This window comes from Rhinolophus hipposideros, assembly GCF_964194185.1.
Source record: "Rhinolophus hipposideros genome assembly, chromosome: 5".
NCBI classification, from domain to species: Eukaryota; Metazoa; Chordata; class Mammalia; order Chiroptera; family Rhinolophidae; genus Rhinolophus; species Rhinolophus hipposideros.
In genome coordinates this window covers 101,782,702-101,802,069 of record NC_138051.1, presented here as the reverse complement: position 1 = coordinate 101,802,069, position 19,368 = coordinate 101,782,702, and the positions used below count along the sequence as shown (strand labels likewise).

Below are 19,368 nucleotides of genomic sequence, written 5' to 3'. Positions count from 1 at the left end.
CAGAACGAAACATGCATTGACTACTACTGTCCAGTGGCTGTTGGATATGTTTATTGTCAAACTGCTCCAACTGGACATACAACCATGTGATAATTAAAGGTCTGTGTTTCGAGCACCTCGGCTCATTTCAATAATAGAATTTTGAAAATGTGAACAGTGCTGGCTTTTGGGGTTTGAAAATCATCGTAGAAATCAACGGGTTGAGCCGAGGGCTCAAGGAGAAATACAAAAGTCCAGGAAACAGTTTTCACATTTGTTTGTTTGTGGTGTTGGTTTTGCCTCCGAGGAACAGACTACGGCTGTGGATATGGGAACTGGTACTTGCTGGGCCTGCTGCGTCAGCTCTGTCTTGGTCTAAAACAACTGAATGATCGACTCCCTTGATTTGCCGACACCAACCCATTTCACTGAAAGGGAAAAGGGTCGTTGAGGCCGGGGTGCTACAGGGGTGGGGGAGGGCAAGCAGACACGGGGCACACACCTGCCACTCCGACATGGTTTTCCAGGAAGCGGATGTAGCTCTGGGCCTGCAGGGGGAGGTCCTCCCACTTCCTGGCCCCTGTGGTGTCTGCTTTCCACCCAGGCAGGGTCTCGTACTCCACCTCCACCTTCTGCAGGAGCTCCTGGTTAGCTGGGGACATACAGGGGCGACGAGGTCCATCACCGGGCCGACGCCGGGTAGCTGGGACTCCCAGCCCGGGGCCTGTTTGCCTGGGGGCTGAGTGGCGAGGAGGGCAAGTCACCCTGCTTGGTTTCCTCCGGGTCGGGGAGTGGCTCTTGGATACTGGCGATACCCCTTTCAGACCATGTCCACCCTGCATGCAGATTTGCTACATGCTCTGTTGGAACGTCCACAGGTGACTCAGCTAAGGGACGCCAGGGACTCACTTGGAAATGCTAAGGGCTCTGGGCCCCAGAAATATTAGGAAATCCTGAAGGATCTGTCCCGGGTCTCCAAGGGTCACAGCAGATGCCAGCCATCCCTTACTGATGGAAGATGCTGGAATGAGCCATCCACTCCGAGGGTCACTGAGCCTCAGCTCCTCTGAGTTTGCATGTTCCCTGGGGCTCTGGACCCGGGATCACACCACTCCTGCTGCGCCCTCCCAAAGGTCAGGGGTCAGTAGGGCCAGGGGACACTAACAGAGAGGACACATACAGCTCCTGCCCATCATAGCCAGGAGGCACTGGTGGGTCTACACACCCAGGGGAGTGAGGGGTGGCCCACTCACAGCTGCGGAGGAAGCTGCTGGCGGTAGTGGGGTCAGAACATGACCCCCAGTCCAGGTGCATAAGTAACTGAAACCCAGGAAGACAGTATCACCGTCATTCATGCTTCTGAAAAGTAGGGCTGTGTGGTAACAGAAACCCCAGCCAGGATGTTTTCTTAGGGAAAATAGTCATCTTCCCATTTGCACAGTTTTAGGCTTTCCAGAGCAATCCATGTCTGTTAACTTGGGTGAGTGTCCAGCTCTCCGGGAGGCAGGCCTTGCTGCCCATGTCTCTGGGTGAGTGCCGAAGTGCCTCCCACCAGCTTACCCAGGCCTGTCCCTCTGAGCGCTTCCCAAACCCTGGACGCACCTGCAGCTGCCCCGAGACCCAGCCAGGCCTCCCCACTGTAGTGAGAACCTGTGACGGGTGGGTCTGCAGACAAGCACGTGCTCTGCACTCTTCACGTGCAGACCCTTCCCTTGTCTCCAGGGTCCACAGGCCAAGTCCGCTCCGTGGTGGCTGAAGCTGCCCACGGAGGAAGCCCCCTCTTGCCCGTACCTGGGAAATAGGGGATCCTCTTCCCGTTCAGCTTATATGACACGCCGACTTTGATCTCATCCAGGGCATCCAGGATGTCCAGTTTGGTTAAGGCCAGCCTGTCCAAAACCAACAGAAGGGACAAGTGGAGAAGCTGTCGGCAATGTGTTCATGGCTCTTCTGGCTTCCTCCCCTCACTTGTCCATTTCAGTGACCAGAAAATAACGGTGAGGCAGCCCCGGAGAAATGCAGCGGACGAGCTGGGCACACCTGCTGCCCCCAGCTTCCCTCACCTCCAGTGCCCCCAGGGCGGCTCCTGCCCCATCTGCCCTCCTTCCTAGCTGCATTTAGGGCCTTAGCTCGTTCCCACTGCTCTGCCCACACGCCCCAGGCTGCCCCGTAAACACCGAGCCCGTCCACACCACAGATGCCGACGACGGTGTCCACCTTGGCAGTTCTTCCTCCACCAGGCCCAGAGCCCAGGACCTCATATAAGTGTCTTCCCTTTTCCTGTTTCCTTTCCTCCTCCCTTCACGGGTGGGTCTCCCTGTGCTCCCCAAGCCCGTGGTCACAGTGCGCTTGGAATGCCCATCAGGTGCTCAGCTACGGCAGGTTCATCCCTTGGCCTCCTGTTGACAGACTGGCCCCATGGGCATGGAGGAGGCATGGCTCTCGTTTGCACTGAACAGACACTCTGATGAGGCCCTCACCCTGTGACAGACGTGTGCCTCTCAGCCCTGCCAGGCTCACTGAGCTCAGGAGGAAGCAGCCAGTCCCCCGTTCAAACAAAGCCCCTCATTCCCCAGAAGGTCCTGAGCCGCTGGACCTGTAACTGTCACCAAGGGGAAGCCCCGGGTGCCTGGTCAGTCTCGGGAACACCATGGGGGCCCACCCCACTGCCCCATGGGAACACCACTTCAGGAAAACAGCTACATGAGATGAAGGATCCCCTCTTCGGGGTCACCTTCCCGCCCCACAGCCATGGAAAGCTGGCTCACAGAGGTGGCAACCTGTGGAGGCCCCTCTGATGGGACAGAGAATGTGGGACAGAGCTCTCCAGGTTCTAACCAGAGCTCCACTCCCACTATTGCCATGTGGTGGGGGTATGAGGTGAGCTTTAAAGGTAGCCTTTCCCTCTGGGGTTCTGCACCCTTCTTACAAGCCTGGTGTCATCCTGGAATTCAGGGGAAACTGAATGGAGGACAATTACTGCTGGCACAGGCCAAGGCCCTGGAGCTCCCATCAGCCTGACCCTGACCCTTGAGCTCCTATCGGCCCTGACCCTGACCTTGGAGCTCCCATCAGCCCTGACCCTGACCCTGACCTTGGAGCTCCCATCGGCCCTGACCCTGACCTTGGAGCTCCCATCGGCCCTGACCCTGACCTTGGAGCTCCCATCGGCCCTGACCCTGACCTTGGAGCTCCCATCGGCCCTGACCCTGACCTTGGAGCTCCCATCGGCCCTGACCCTGACCTTGGAGCTCCTATCGGCCCTGACCCTGACCTTGGAGCTCCCATCAGCCCTGACCCTGACCCTGACCTTGGAGCTCCCATCGGCCCTGACCCTGACCTTGGAGCTCCTATCGGCCCTGACCCTGACCTTGGAGCTCCCATCGGCCCTGACCCTGACCTTGGAGCTCCCATCGGCCCTGACCCTGACCTTGGAGCTCCTATCGGCCCTGACCCTGACCCTGGAGCTCCCATCAGCCTGACCCTGACCTTGGAGCTCCTATCGGCCCTGACCCTGACCCTGACCTTGGAGCTCCCATCGGCCCTGACGCTGACCCTGGAGCTCCTATAGGCCCTGACCCTGACCTTGGAGCTCCCATCGGCCCTGCCCCTGACCCTGACCTTGGAGCTCCTATCGGCCCTGCCCTGACCCTGACCTTGGAGGTCCCATCGGCCCTGACCCTGATCTTGAAGCTCCCATTGGCCCTGACCCTGACCTTGGAGCTCCCATTGGCCCTGACCCTCACCTTGGAGCTCCCATAGGCCCTGACCCTGACCTTGGAGCTCCCATCGGCCCTGACCCTGACCTTGGAGCTCCCATTGGCCCTGACCCTCACCTTGGAGCTCCCATCACCTCAGCCCAGCCCTGCCTACGAACACCACTTTGTTGTCAGTGCTCTTGGTCAGCAGCTTTCCAGCTCACTCTGCACACAAAAGCATCTCAAAGTGCCAGGTCTTTCCTAGGCTCAGAGAGCCCTGTGGGAGGCCTGCCTGCTTGGCCATCTCCGGGGGCCTGTCTGGGGTCTCAGAGCTCACAACATAGCCCCCTTTGGTCCTCAGTCACACACTGTGTTGAACAGAGTCTCTCCTCCCCACAACCCCAGCCCTGCACCCTAACAGCCCAGAGGTCTGGACAGCCAGGTTCAGCTGGCCCAGGCCAGTGCCCACATAGCTGCGTGCTGGGTCCATCAGGACAAGAGCCCTTTGGCTCGGGTTTACCTACGCCCGTCTCTAGATGAACTATTTTAGCCTCTTACAGATGCCAAGATGCCCTCTGCCTTCATGGTATTGCTCAGGAGAAAACAGGCCCAGGCTGCAGGGCTGGCTCTGAGCGCCGGGGACAGGCCCTGCTGTGTGGAAGGGCCTAGTTGGGGTGACAACGCCCCACGGGGGAGACAGGCCCTGGGCCCTGACCCCCAGCTCCACTTGCTCTGGTGGCGTCCAGGGAGTCCGAGACGGGACCCGGTGTGGACGGCAGCAGAGTGACCATGTGGCAACAAGTACGACGGGTGGCTGCTTACGCGGTAAATCCATTGACCATGTGGGCATATCTCAGAATCATGAGGTCTAACCAGCCACAGCGCCTCTTTCTGCCCGTGGTCACCCCCCACTCATGGCCGCGGTTCTGCAGCAGGTCTCCGATTTCCTGTGTGAGAACAGAGCAGGTGAAAGAGAGCTGTCCCTGGCTGACTCTGCTCAGCAAGCCCTCTGGCCCACCATCCCTCGTGCCTTGCCTCAGGGCAATCTGGAAGCTGCACCCCCTGTCAAATTCACTCCCCATAGGCTGAGGCCCAGCTGAGGTCCCGCTTTGCTGGCCAGAGGGGTCCGGCAGAGGGTGTCCTCCTGAAAGCAGGAGGACTCTGCCAGGTGGATAGGCACAGGCAGCCTTGCCACCCCCACACCTTAGCTGCCACCTGCAGGGAGGGCAGGGCAGACCCACCTGTCCTGTAACTTAGCTGGGGGCCTATGGGGGTGAGTTTATTTCTCCTGGGGTCCCCATCCCAGGGGAAAACCACCTGCTATCCTTCCCACTCTGCACTTTACACACAGCTCCTCAGCACAAGGACCTCCTGTCCTCGCAGCCACCAGGACACAGGCCTGACACAGGACTGACAAAGGCAGGCTGGTGGCGTCCTGAGGACTCCTTTCTGAGCCCGGGAGTCCCTGGGCAGTCCTGCCCCGGGCTCAGGGGAGACTGTAGCACTCCACACGCATGCAACACCTCCCTGAGGAGTGGGGTGGTGTGGACACGTGTGTGCACAGGGCGTCCTCAGTGTATGCCCACACATGCCATGATGCCGGACCACGCAGCCTTCCATACATCTCATTACGCACCGCCATGCGCCTGCCCCCCATGCACCCACGGGGTCCCACGGGGGCTGGGCACTCACGTTGATCTGCTCGGTGGGGAAGGCGCCGATGCCCACACGTGTGGTGTAAGCCTTCACCACACCATAGACGTCCCCAATGTTCTGGGGGGGGATGCCCAGCCCCGTGCACACACCGCCCACTGTGCAGTTGGATGATGTCACAAACGGGTAGGTGCCTACAAGACAGAACCGGTCAGGGACCATCCGCCACCCCCCACAGGTCACCCCAGCCCAGGGGTCCCTCTGGGCAGAGGACAGCAGGCAGATAAGCCCCCTGCATGGCCCCTTGGTGGGGTCTCAAGGGCCAACTCCTGGGGGAGTGGCCCCCACAGGGTTGTGGTGGGGGAGAAGATGGAGATTTCCTGGCTGGCACGAGGTGGCCTCGGAGCTGGTATGACCCTGGGCTCGGGTAAGGGGATACAGAGGCCGGCATGGGACAGCCCGAGCTGTGGCTCTAGCACCCCTGCAGCACCCGCCCTGTCAGGGTCTCTGTTGCCCTCCATCCTCTCATCTCCAGCTCAGCTTCTCCCTTCCCCTCCTGCTGAAGTAAGAACAAGGGACAGCTGCACCATTTCATGGCATGGATGGCAGCGTGTCTGAGGAAGGGACCCTGCCATGCCCTGGGCCCAGTAGACACAAAGGGAGGAGCGTTGGGATCAGCTGGTCGGGACACACCAAAATCAATGTCCAGGAGGGCTGCGTTGGCGCCCTCCACGAGGATTTTCTTGGGGGGGCCGTGGAGTGCCTCGTACATGAAGTAGACGCCATCTCGGACCATCGGCCGGATCCGCTCGGCAAAGCCCTGGGAGAAGGAGGAACGCCGCTGTCGGGGGGGACCTGGGCACGGCCCCCCAACTCCTGCCTCCTCCTGACAGCCTTGCTCAGCCAGCATGATCCTTCTCAGCAAGGGGCCTGGTCTGCAAACATGACCCCATCCGGGTCTTGTCCTCGACACTCAGCACTGGCCTTAGTGACTACAATGGGGTGAATTGTGTCCCCCCAATTCATATATTGAAGCCCTAATCCCCAGGACCTCAGAGTGGGGCTGTATTTGGAGGTAATTCAAGTTCAAATGAGGTCACTAGGGTGGGTCCTAATCCAGTATGACTGGTGTCCCTGTCAGTCCGTCCCTGTCCTCATTTACGGCCCTAGATAAGGGCTGGAGCAGGATCCTAACCTTGGAAACTTCCAGAAGGGCTCTGCACTGACATCATCCTGTCCCCAAGCCCACCTGCCCCTCTCACCTTTACCTACTGCTGCAGATAGGACAGTGCCGGCCTCCCTTCCCCAGCACGTCCTGAGTACCTTCCCCAGAGAGGAAGTGAGGGCTGGGCCAGGCAGGTAAGCCCAGCCTCCTGAGACCTGGCTGACCACAGCCGGCCATGGTCCCCAAGAAGGCCAGCCACCCAGTAATAATGCCCTGCAATGGGCGCGCTCCGTGTGTGTTCAAGGGACGTGGGCTAGTCATCGGAACCACACGCCGCCCGGCCGCCCCAGCTCTACCTTGAGCCTCCTGAGTTGACCTTCAACGTCTATTTCCAAAGTGGGGAACATGGACTGGTGCTGATGGGCCAGGTTCTTGAATCTGCAGAGGTGACAGTGACTGGGACCCCTCGTTTCTGCTGGATCCCCAAGCCCCTCCTCACTGGGGGCGCTCCCTGGGGCTGTGGGCAGGCAGGTACCTGGCGGAGAACTCATCGAAGTCCGACAGCAGGTCACAGATGCGCAGGCCGGTGCGGGCCGCTTTGGACGCGTAGGCTGGTCCAATCCCCTTCCGGGTGGTGCCGATGCTGAGAGGGAGCGGCTGTGAGCACGGGAGCCCGCCTGGGAACTTGGGGTCCCCGGCCAGCCCCCATACTACAGTTTCCACACCTGGGTGACATGTCAGGCGCCTCCCTGGCAGCAGCACCCAGGGGCTGGGCAGCTATGAGGACCGACCAGCCTCCTCGAATTGCCAGCTCTCAGGGACCCAGGGGCTGGGCAGTGGCAGATGGTTCTGGGCCCCAAACCCTCCCGTCGTCTCACCACCTCCATCTGGGACCGTGCCCATGGGGCCCTCCCATCCCGTCTGTATTCTGCCCAAGCGCCCCTCTTGACCGATACTGGGACGCGGCTGGGGACGCTGCTTCCTCGGACTGGGAGCCAGCTGTGCCCACCCTGCACGCACTGCCCAGCACATGTGTGTAAAAACATGAGTGTGCACACGTGTGCATGTGTATGTGTGCATACTCGTGCTCATGTGAACAATGTTAGGGTCTACATGTGTGAGAGCACGTGTGCATGCAAGCGTGTTAGCATGCACACATGTGTATGTGCACACGTGCGTGAGTGCACGTGTGTACTGATATGAGTGCACACATGTGCAAAGTGTGAGTAAGCACATATGTGCATGTGTGTACTAGGTCTCACAATTAAGTTTGTGAACTTGTTGCTAGCCTGTTTTGACATCAGAGGGATTATTCGTTATGAATTTGTACCAACTGGACAAACAGTTAACCAAGTTTACTATTGGGAAGTGCTGAAAAGGCTGCGTGAAACAGTTAGGCGACCTGAACTTTTCACCAACAATTCATGGCTCTTGCATCACAACAATGCACCAGCTCACAGGGCACTGTCTGCTTTTAGCCAGGAAACAAATAACTGTATTGGAACACCCTCCCTACTCACCTGACCTGGCCCCCAATGACTTCGTTCTTTACCCGAAGATAAAGGAAATATTGAAAGGGAGACATTTGGATGACATTCAGGACATCAAGGGTAATACGATGACAGCTCTGATGGTCATTCTATAAAACGAGCTCCAAAATCGCTTTGAAGGGTGGACTAGGTGCTTCGAAGGTGACCGCAGTGCTATTCAGCAATGAGGCATGGAGCACCTTTTCCAGGACCAGTTCGTGAACTTCACTGTCAGACTGCATATGTGCATGTGTTCGTGTGAGTTTGCGTACGTGTGCACGTGTGTGTGCGGTGCGTGCTCGTCTGTTTCGCCCCTTCCTGGCTCTGTGACCCACAGTCCCAGCTTATCGGAACAAATATCCTTGGGGGCCAAGTGTATGACCATCAGGTGCTGGTGGGCAGGATGTGGGCGCGTGTGTGGCTGAGGCTGTGGGTGGGGTCGAGGCTGGCCGGGGATCCCAGCAGCGGCAGCGGGCACGGCACGGAAGAGACAGCACGGGTATTCCTGGGGGTGAGCTGGGGAGAGCCGGTGCATCCGGGCTTCAGGGGCCAATGCGGCTGTTCTCCAGAGGCTTTCAGGGGATCCAGGTTCCCCTCCTGTCACACTGGATGGGGTACGCCCCCAGGGCACTAACTAGGCGACTAAGCAGCCAAGAGAAGCGCTGGTACTCACTTTTTCCCCTCCTGGGCTTGCCGCTGCACCTCCTGGAGCCCGTCCACTGCCTGGTGAAAATCAAACACTGCACGGCCAGGTGAGGGTGAGGGAGTGAGGGAAGCAGACAGAGGGTTACAGGCCACCCCTGCTGCACCCGGACTGTCGCAGAGCCGTGGGCCAGTTTGAAAGGGGACAAACTAGAATCCAGCCTCTGCTCCCCACCAACTCATGTGTGAGTGTGAGGCCCCCTGGGCCTCAGTTTTCCCATCTGCCATGGGGACAGTGGCCCGACCACCTTGCCCAGGAAGACCATGTGGAGCTCTGTGGGCTGTGCAGCCAGGGAAGAGGGCCATGGCGGGGTCAGCATGCAGGGGGCGGGCAGACAGCACTGCCACTCACCGAGGTGGGCTCGGTCAGACATGACAAGCCTCTTCTCCCAGTCCTTGAGGCCTGCGGCAACAGGCACAGGTGAGGGCCAGGCGGGCCCCCCTAGCCAACTCCCCCCCGCACCTCTTACCCTGCAAGAGGCCACCGTGGTCACCTCTGGCATGTGGCAAGTGACAGGTCCCCCCACACCCTGTAGTCTCCCCACTGGGGGTCTCAGACCCGTCCCCCAGGTAGCCCAGGAACACCTCCCCAGGGCCTCTGTCCGGCCACCTGCAGCGTCCCAAGGCCACGTGCCCACCTGCCACGAACTTGGACCCTGAGGCCAAGCCTCTGCTTCCTCCACGGACCCTCTCGGGTCTCAGGGCTGCTGCTCCGTGGGCAGCCTGACTATGGACACCCTCACAGGGTCCGTCTTACCCGGATGCCCTGCTGGTGGCCTCGGTCACTGCCTACCTGCCTCCTGTACCCAAGGAACCCCAGGAACCATGTCCTTTCCTGGAGGCAGGGTTGGCCCACCAGAGAAAATGCACAGCAAGGTGCCAGCCAACACGGCAGCTAAAGACACTCAGGGGCTGGGACAGGGCACCCCCACGGGCATTGGGACCTACCTTTCTTCTCATTCTTTTCTGCTTCTTCAAACAAGCCTGGTAAATGGACAACCACCCCATTGCCTGCAACACACAGACACGAGACTGAACTGTATCACAGACACTGGGCCTCGTGTTTAAAATGGCATGGAATCTGCACCCCACGCTCACAGGGGCACCATTCACAACAGCTAAGGCGTGGACGCCACCCAGTGTCCACCACAGATGAGTGGGTGAACGAATGGGCTCCAGCCACAGCCTGGGGCGTCACCAGCCTTAAAGAGGACGGACTCTGACACCTGCGGTGGCACACATGGACCTGAGGACACTATATGAAGGGAAATAAGGCAGACACAGAGGGACAAATCCTGTGTGATCCACTTACACGAGGTCCCCCAAGGATTCAGGTCCACAGAGACAGGAAGTAGATGGTGGGGCCGGGGCCGGGGGAGGGGGGGCCGGGCAGTGAGTGTTTAATGGGGACAGAGGTTCAGATTTGCAGGATGAGAAAGTTCTGGAGACTGATGGTGGGATGGTCACACAACAGTGAATGTGCTTAATGCCACTGAGTTGTGCACTTAAAATGGCTAAGATGGTACATTTGTGTTATGTGTATTTTACCACAATAAAAGAAAGGGACCAAATAAAACAACCCAGCCTGAAGCATTTCCAGAGGAGAGGGGGTGGCGGGGCTGGGTGGCAGGGGGACAACCAGCAACCAGCAAATGGCATGGGGTCTCTCAGGGGACGGCAGTGCTCTAACCCTGAGTGGCAAGGACGGCTGCACCGCTGTGAGAACTTCATGGCACATGAATTCTGCCCCAATGAAGCGTCACGGTTTACTTCAACGGCCTGACAGTGGGAGACAGGCGTCACGAAGCCCCAACCCCTCCCAAGGTGCAGTGGGCCCCCAGGAGCCGTGCTGCCCCGTCCACATGAAACTGCAGCAGGTCCCACACAGGCACACCAGCCCAAGGTCACCCAGCACGTTCGTGTCGGGTCCAGGTGAGGCTGAGCACTGGCCCTTTCCTCCCATTCCACAAGGTGCCAGGCTGGGCCACCGTCTCCCACCGATCCCTGCTGGGGCTGGCAGTGGCACAGGCCGGACCAAGGAAGACAGGGCATGAGTGCAGCTGGGAGTGACTCAGAGACTACGCAAGCCACACCAAGCACAAAAGGTCACCTAAATGCCAGGCGTCCTGAAATGACCACGTGGGAAGGGCCTGGGGAGTCCAAAAGCTGAGAACAGCTGTGTGAGCTCCGGCAGGCCGCACAGCTAAGCCTGTGTCGGGCACCGTCGGGCTACGCTGACCGATGCTCCCTGGTGCCTGCCTGGCCTGACGTGTGCTCAGCTCCCCTGAGACCCAACAGAGCACCCTCCTTGGCAAGCGAGGCCCCAGCAGACCGGCTGACTCTGAGGGGCTTCCTGCAGCAGGACCCCACTCCAGGCCCAGGCTGGGGCCCAGGCTGGATCCCCAATGTGAACTGCAGGTTGTCACCGCATGTCCTCACCCACTGCTGGGGCCCAAGTCTGCACCCACATGGCATGCCCGCTCACCCGACTGCAGGCGGCCCCTCACCCAGACCCCTTCCTGTCTCACGTGCAGGGAGCCAGACCCTGTGCCATCACCGGGCACACTCCTGCCCTGCAGCCGCCACTTCCTGAGCAATGAGGGAGGGTGCAGAAGGGTCACGAGTGTGGTGAGTCATGGAAAGAGCCAGAAGGAAAAGTACTGGAAGCTCTGAGAGCACGTCCTATGGCCTGGGGACCAGAGAAAGCGTCTCTGAGCAAGGGAGGCTGGGAGCTGAGGCCAGGATGGGCAGTCAGGCCCTGTCAACATGGGGGGGGGGGGAGAAATACACACACCCAGAGGGAGGGAGAGACAGAGGGAGAGAGACAGAGATAGAGACGGGGAGAGACAGAGAAAGAGAGAAGGGGGGACAGAGCAGAGATAGAGAGGGAGACAGGCAAACAGAAGAGAGGGAGAGAGCCTCCCAGTCCTGAAGGCGGCTGTCTGTCGGGGGCACTAAAATGTCACGGTGCCTGCAGAGAGGGCAAGGGTGAGGGCTGGGGCAGGGGGCCGCAGAGGGGAGCATGGACCCTCACGCCGGGGACAGAAAAAGCACAGCGTCCCCTCACGGGCTTGGCTCCACCCACACAGCAGGAAGCCAGGCCGTCACACGCACACACACGTGCAGACTGGCACAGACATGCACGTACGCAGACCTGCTCAGTGCCCTCGGGAGTCCGGGAGCTCCGCGGCCGCTGCCCCTCTCTCCCTCTGGCCCTGGCGCCCCCACCTGCCGCACAGGCTGACGACAGGCTCCTGGTGGGGCCTGGCACTCACCGATGAAGGAGATGGCTTTGGTGTTGATGATGCCGCTGGGCAGCAGGTGGAAGTCGTACTCCTTGCCGTCCACCACCACGGTGTGGCCAGCGTTGTTGCCCCCCTGGGAACAGAGATCCGGCTGAGTGTCCAGGCAGCCTGCCAGGCCAGCTCCCACAGCAGGGGGTCAGGAGACGCCTGTGGGTGGCGGCTCTGTCCCGCGTGCACATGTGGACCTGGGCAGCCTGGCGCAGTGGTCGGCTCTGACACGCTTCTGGGCTGTGCTGGCTTAGTGCCGCAGGGGCTGGCTCCAACACCCGGGCTCGTGGGCACATGGCAATGTCCAAAGGAGGTGTCTCAGTCAGGACCCTGACGCTGGGACACTCGGAGCCCCTCCAGGGTCCCTCCTCTGATGTAGGAATGAGGGGGCCCAACCCTTCTGGAAAGCATACACTCAGGCCCCAGGGCCCAAGCTGCATGGTGGCAGATAGCTGAGGGGGACAGAACCATCACAGGCCTGCGGGGCCAGAGCACCTCACCGCCTCGGTTGGGACTCCTCCCTTTGGGCCCACGCCTCCCACGTACGAATAAAGAAAACAATTTTGAGGCCAGCCTGTTCTGAGGGGCACACAGGCCACAGGCTTTCCTCGTGATGGGTCTTGTGCTAACAGTGGGTTGGGGCCATAGCTGGGGTGGGGGGAGCCCCAGGAAGATCCAGTGGTAGATTGATGGCTGGCCTGAAGCCCCACTTCCCATCACTGGAGGGCATTGTGCGCCCCAGGGAGGGACACAAGCTTGCTGGTGCCCCCTCATTGTGCCTGCTCCCCAAGACCTTGGAGCCTGGCCCGGCCCCACCTTCCTGCCCGAGTCTCCCTGGGCCTCTGTGCTGCCATACCCTGCGGTCCTCCTGCCTTGCAGAGGGGTGGTGGACTGCAGGCTAGTGGTGTCTCTGCCACCCTGCAGGGCCCAGAAGGGTGGCGCTCCACCCTGCCTTCCTTTCCCCACCCCAGGCAGGGCTGAAGGACAGGCCTCCTCCCCTACCCCCACGAGGAGCACCTGCTCCTCACGCATGGCGAGTCTCCCAGCTCCACCGAAGCAGGCCAGCCAGGCGGCACGGGGGCAGCTGAGGGCAGCAAAGGGCAGATGCCAGCAGGCCCGGCCAGGGGCACTCCCTCCTGGGCCTCTTGCCCACCTCGCTACATTAAGTGGGGATGGTGCCCTAACCCACCTCCTGCTCCCCCTGCCTGCTCTGCCCTCCAGGCCCTGCTGAAAACCAATTCTACCAGCGGTCCCACTTATGAGACGCATGCAGGAGGCCTCTCTGGGCCTGTCCCCAGTGCCGCCCACCCAGGGTGTGGAGGCCATGCATGACAGGTCTGCCCACTCAGACTCCTGGGGTCACTGCCACCCGGGTGTCCCACAGCTTGGCTCCCGAGGGCAGGCCTGCTGCTTCTCCAGGCGCCCCATGACCAGCAGGGGCTGAGGGGACCTGGGAATTCCAGGTGCTTGGCTGTGGGAACTGCACAAGAGACGGGGGAAGCCGGAGGAGAAGGGGGCAGCAGGGGCGTGGGACGTGAGAAGGGCTGCCCCAGGAGCCAGGGTCGGCAGTGGCCCCAGGCCTTGGGGACTGAGGATGGAGATGGTGCTGGTGCTCCACCCCGGGAGCTGCCGGAGGGGAGGCGAAGGGGCTGATGTGGGCGAGGTGTGGGGTGGGGGAGAGCAGCCGGGGGCTCAGCCTCGCCCATCGCAATGGTCAGTGGCACTACCAGCAGACCCGAGTCCCGCCCTGGGGTGCTGGTTCAGTCCGCCGGGAGGCTGCGCATTCAGACAGCCCACGCGTGACTGACAGCCCCGGGCTGTGGGATCACTCCCCTCCCAGAGACCCCATCCTTGCTCTGCCCTCATCTGGGCACATGGGCAGTGAGTCCCCTCACTGGGCACATTGCGGTGTCTACCCACGGTCACACCGCAATCGCCTTTGCCATAGGAGGGCAGCCCGGGAGGCGTGGCATCCACAGACAGACGGGGAAACCGAGGTCCCCAGAAAAGGGCGTTTTCAGCAGAGCACAGGCCAGCATGCCTCCCTGCAGACACTGTCCCTCTGGATGCTGAGTCCTGCCTGCCAGGCTGGGGGCCAGAGAAGCCCAGACACCCTGCCTTTCTCTCCTGCTGAGCACCCAGCGGCAGTGTCTGCTGGCCGGAGGATACACAGGCAGGCACGAAGCGCCTCTGAGCACAGCCCCACCTTTGTTTGGGGTAAACACGGGTGCCTAGGAACAGGCCCAGGCCATTGTGGACCAGTGGGCATCAGATGACCTCTGCCAGCTGCAGGGCCCAGGCGTCAGGCCACAGTCCATTCCCAGGGGCATGAGCCAACCCAATGCAGAGCCCAGGGCCTGCCGACCACCAGAGACCCTGGTCTGTGCTCCCCCGGCTGCACAAGGGCCGTGGCGAGGTAGGAGCAGGGCCACTCCACCAGCTGTTCTGTCTTCAGGCTGCGGCCTGGCTACTGTCTGCAGGCCCAAGGACAGCCAGGCCAGAGGGCATGTGTTGGCTGGGGGCTGGTTTGGAAAACCACGTGGAGAGGGCACTTACCCAGGGTCCCCATGAGACATGAAAAGGACTATTAAGCCCTCTGAGGAGTGGCCCTCTCCTCCTGGTCTGCTCTCAGCCTCTGTCCCAGGTAGGCAGGCTCCAGAGGCTGTGTGCCCAGTGCCCTGTGACAGTGAGCCAGGACCGTTCTGGGACCTCGGGGCAGTGCTGGGGATTCCCAGCCCTCAGCCTCCCCGTCTGCTCAGCAGCACCCACTTCCATGCCCCTGGGAGAACGGCCCTGTCAACCGGGGTGGGGCACGGAGGTGGGCCTTAGCACCAGCCCCTCAGGCGTCTCCCCTCTGTGCTGGAGCCTGTGGTCAGGCACAGGTCAAAGCCCCTGCGGGGGCTGAAGCCACCCTCATTGCCTCTGCCCGGCCTGGTCAGTCACTCAAAGTCCCCAGTGGATGCCAGCTGCCTCCCTGGCAGGGATCTAAGATCCCTCCCAGACACAGTAACAGGACCAAGCCCACTGGGGAATCTGACCAGCTCTGAACTTCCTGGCCCTACAGGTATCTGAGCAGCCCACCCTCCTTGGGGCCGGGGATGGTGGGCCTGGGCTCAGTACGGGGTGCTCTCTTCCTGGGGCTGCCTGGGCTCAGCTCCATGCACAGCTTGTCCCCAGAGACCCTGAGTGGTGACGTTGGGCCATGCAACCCACCTGAGTGCTCCCCCCCCACATCTAGAGAGCCTGGCTGCCTTGTGTGGCCTCTGCCACCCTCCTAGGCACGCCAAGGGTCATGCAGCCCTTAGACCCAACCCCGATGTCCCCATGGGGGTGACTCTCCACACTTCCTTGCCCTCACGTTCAACACCAGCAGGGTTCTCGGGATGGAGTGTACTCTGTGAGTCTTGTCCTCACGTGTTCCCACAGCCTTGCTCTCTAGTACTGCATTTCCCCGAAAATAAGACCTATCTGGACAATCAGCTCTAGTGCGTCTTTTGGAGAAAACATTAATATAAGACAGGGTCTTATAGTATGGTATTATAGTAAAATATTGTAGTAAAATAAGACCGGGTCTTATATTAATGTTTACTCCAAAAGATGCATTAGAGCTGATTGTCCGGCTAGGTCTTATTTTCGGGGAAACAGGGTATGTGTCCTGTGCCTGGCCCCCTTTCACAGCCCTTGCCCCTCCTACCCCGCTATGTGCCTGGAGGCCCCCCACTGCCCTCTGACCTGCCAGGTGCCCCACCCCACAACCCACTCAGGCAGCAGCTCCCCCCTCCACACAGGTGCTCAGAATGGCTCCTTAGGTCACACAGCGCCTGCTCAGCAGGTTCTCAGGGAGGCGCCCACCTGGCCTTTCTCCCGTGATGCAGCCCCTTGCCAGTACCCTGTCATCAGCACTGGCGGCTGAGGGGAGTGATCTCCTGTCTAGGGAGGGACCAGCTCTCCCACCTCCGTGTGCAGGTTGAGGGGACAAAGGGAGCAGAGAGGTGAGCGCAGGGTGGGGCTGACAGCCCCTCAGAGGCCGTGGGTTGTCGGGAGAGGGTAGGTTTCATCAGGATGGTGCATTCCACGCAGCCAGCCTGCGCTCAGGGCGGAGATGCCTGGTCCCCTTCTGGTGAAGCCATGCAGCCCCCCAAGCGATGCAGGGCTCCACGTGGTCTGGCACCCAGCAGGTTCCCGCCACTCATTCATTCAACCCAAACCAGGAGCTGCTCTCCACTGGGTGACCAGTGCCATCTGAGGGTGCAGATGTGGAGGGAAGCCTGCTTCTGAAAGCAACACCAGGCATTCCGCGCCCCTCTGTCCCCAAAGGCCCCTGGACCAGCCTGGGGGGCATGGTGACGTGTTTCCCGATAGTCCCCTTGGAGAGAGACCCCAGAGCACCGACAAGCTGCAGGACACGGCCCTCGGTGAGTGAGGCCACTTTGCACATCACCAGAGCTCTCCACCACCAGCCTGTGGCCCTTCACAGGGGAACTCGGATGGACACAGCCCTGCCAGAGGGGGTAGTGGCATGAAAGCTCCTGTAGAAACTAAGAAAACCCCAGCAGGGTACCCTGTACTGAGCACGGAGAGCACAATGAGCCCCGGTGATGCCCTCACTGCAGTCAGAGGGGTGGGTTCTAAATCTTGCCTCGGTGGTTGGGAGCCTCTGATGAAGGTAACTCTGGACATGAGGGTACGGCTGGAAGTGAGGGGCTGGCTACTGTAGACCTGGGGCCACCTCCAGGCTGGGGACAGGGTGCAGCAGGGGAGACTGCGGTGGCCAGTGAGGTGGGCAGGCCCTTAGCTCCTGCTTGGGCCTGGGGGTGGGGCCAGGCAGCAGGAAGGAGGCACAGAAAGGGGGAGCCAGGCAGTGGAGGGGCAGGGACTCCCAGAAGGCATGGTCCTCGTATCCCAGCAGAGAGCACAGAGAACACCAGCATGGGGTGGCCGATGACGGTCTCAGGGTCACTGTGAGGTGGCCGCAGCAGGAAGCCAACAAAGAGGAAAGGCACAGGCGGGCATGGCCACAGCCCAGCCCTGGGGGGCAAGCTGGGGGTAAGGAGAGAAAGAAGGTGGCACTGGGGCAGGAGGGTGCCTGTGCTGGGGAGGGTACAGGAGTCGCCCACAGTCCCTGAGTGCCGGCTGGGAAGAGCTGCTGAGGGTAAGAAGGCATGGGAGCTGTGGCGGGGACCGGGACACACGACATCAGGTCAGCGGTCCATGGTCAGCGAGGAGGAGAGGCTGCCCTGGAAACAGGTCCTGGAGGCGAAGAGAACAGCAGGAAGAACCCAAGGCCGAAGACTGGATGGGAAGAAAGGTGCTGGGGGCTCCTAGGATGCAGGTTGGCCACAGGCCCCATATGACTGAGATGGGGATAAAAGAGAGGGCAACCGTGTGGGCACAGCCGCCATTCAGGATGGCCCCAAGCCCAGGTGACAGGCCAGGTGACCCAGTCACGGGGGGGGGGGGGGGGGGGGGGTAGGGGGGGAGGGGGGGGAGGGGGGGGAGGGGGGTAGGGGGGGAGGCTGGCTGTAGCCCTTTCAGGCAGCCACCCACATGGGACTCGGCCCCAGCCTGCCCCCACTGCCCCCAGCGGCTGGTCCCACCTGCAGCTCTTTGAAGTGACAGGAGTGGGCAGGGCTGGCCTGCTGACCCAGGTGGCGGAGCAGGGAGAGCTCTGCTCCAGAGCCGTCCCCACAGCCAGGAGAGGCGGCGGTAGACGGGGTACCAAGAGCAACTAACCGCAAAGTCACTTCACGGAGGGGAGATGGGCTGACCAGAGCGGGCGGTCTACGGAGAGGGTCATGGGCTCACTGGAGCACACAGGCGGAGGGAGTGCTCTGTGCTGGGGGCGGGAGGGCACAGGGATGGCAGCCGCCTGACCACACACAGGCCCCTCACGCACACAGCAGGGGTCCTGAGGCTGCCTAGGGCTCCTGGGGCTCTCAGGGGTCGGGGTGAGCTTGCTTTCCGTGGCTTAGAACAGAGACAGGGTGGGAGACCCTTGGGAGCAACTCCCAAGGAACCCACTGTCAGCACCCAGCAGGAGTGGTCCAGCTGTTGAGGTGTTCCCCAGCCAAGTGGGCACTGAGCCCACCAGCTTCTCAGGGGGCTCTAAGCCCCAGCCTCCGGACCACAGAACCAGGGAGAAGGAGCTCGGCGGGCGCCCCTACGCCATTTTGGGCAACAAACCCCAGTAGTTCCAATGCAGACACCCCAAAGCCAACCCTTTGCAACCAAGCTCTAGGTCAGCCCACATAGCACATGTGGCTTGGCGGCCCTGGCATGGGGCAGTGGCCCCCAGGGTCCATCAGTACAGAGGGTGCTGAGAGCAGCCGGCAGCTGGCAGAGGCCCTGCCCTGGGCCCTCAGGGGACAAAGCCTGTGTCTGCCTCCTCCGTGGTACTGCCAGCCACTGGTCACCCTGGCCAAGAGGTCCATGCTTCCCGTCTCTCTGTGCGTCCAGCTGGGACCCTCTTGTCCTTGCTCTGCCTTCTTTCATGTCCTCCCCACAATCATGCCCTGACCCCTTGGTAAACCCCTCAGGGTCACCCCCTCCCAGAGAGGCCTCGCTGGATCCCAGTGACCCCCGCCCCAGCCCTCTCTGGGTACATGAACCCTTTGCAGAGTCAGCCAGTCCCATCGCAGACAGAATGAAGGATGGGAGTGTCCTAGAGACCCTCAGGGGAGCTGAGGTCCCCACCACCCTCCCCCACTGAAGGGCCCAGCGTCACACCCATGAGGCTCCCCACCCACCCCCTGAGGATCGGGTGTCCCCAACTCAGCAACTCTTGTATTTATAGCTCGGCCCTGGCCCACTGCAGGGGTGGGGGTTGGGGCTGGGCGGAGAAGGAGGGGAGCCTGGGGGCGGCAGTGGGGGAGGGGTGTCTCGTGCAGGGAGGGAAGTGGGAGCGCCTGAGTGGGTGGGGGTGGCTGCTGGGAAGGTGTCCGCGGAGGTAAGGACTCCAAGAGGCGTGTCGGAGTCTGGGTGGGAGGACTGGGGGGCTGGGTCTGTCTGGGTGGGGGACCGCCCCGGCGCACCTGGCAGCGGCTGATGATGTCGGCGTCCGTGGCCAGCAGGTCCACCACCTTGCCTTTGCCCTCGTCCCCCCACTGCGCGCCCAGCACCACGGTCACCCGGGAGCCGGTGGTCGCCGTCTCCTGCTGCAGCCGCCCCCGTTTGACGCCGCCCGCGCCAGGGGGCCGGTCGTTGGAGGCTCGAGTCGCCGACATGGTGCCTGGCCCGTCCGCCGCGCTGGGCCGCCCGAGAGCCCGCCGGCCCGCGCGCCCCCGCCATTAAAAGGCGCCGGCCGGGGGCGGGGGCGGGCCCCGTGACGCCGCTGACCTCCGGCCGCTGGT

At 61.5% G+C, this 19,368-nt stretch overlaps 1 protein-coding gene across 2 annotated transcripts; it reads right to left on the bottom strand.

Moving 5' to 3' along the window:
* Positions 1-29: 29 nt before the first annotated feature.
* ADSS1 (adenylosuccinate synthase 1) lies at positions 30-19,368 on the bottom strand. 2 transcript variants are annotated; one of them, XM_081050457.1, is made up of 13 exons: positions 19,051-19,368; positions 12,002-12,104; positions 9,675-9,737; positions 9,079-9,129; positions 8,698-8,764; positions 7,031-7,138; positions 6,852-6,933; positions 6,024-6,150; positions 5,370-5,524; positions 4,500-4,624; positions 1,771-1,868; positions 482-718; positions 30-407 (listed from the first exon to the last, which is right to left on the bottom strand). In XM_081050457.1, the coding sequence occupies exons 1-13, from the start codon at positions 19,240-19,242 to the stop codon at positions 355-357; spliced, it is 1,461 nt and encodes a 486-aa protein (XP_080906583.1). In that variant the 5' UTR covers positions 19,243-19,368; the 3' UTR covers positions 30-354. The 2 variants fall into 2 exon arrangements, with proteins under 2 accessions (XP_080906583.1, XP_080906584.1); XM_081050458.1 differs by having other exon boundaries at positions 482-631; positions 19,051-19,365.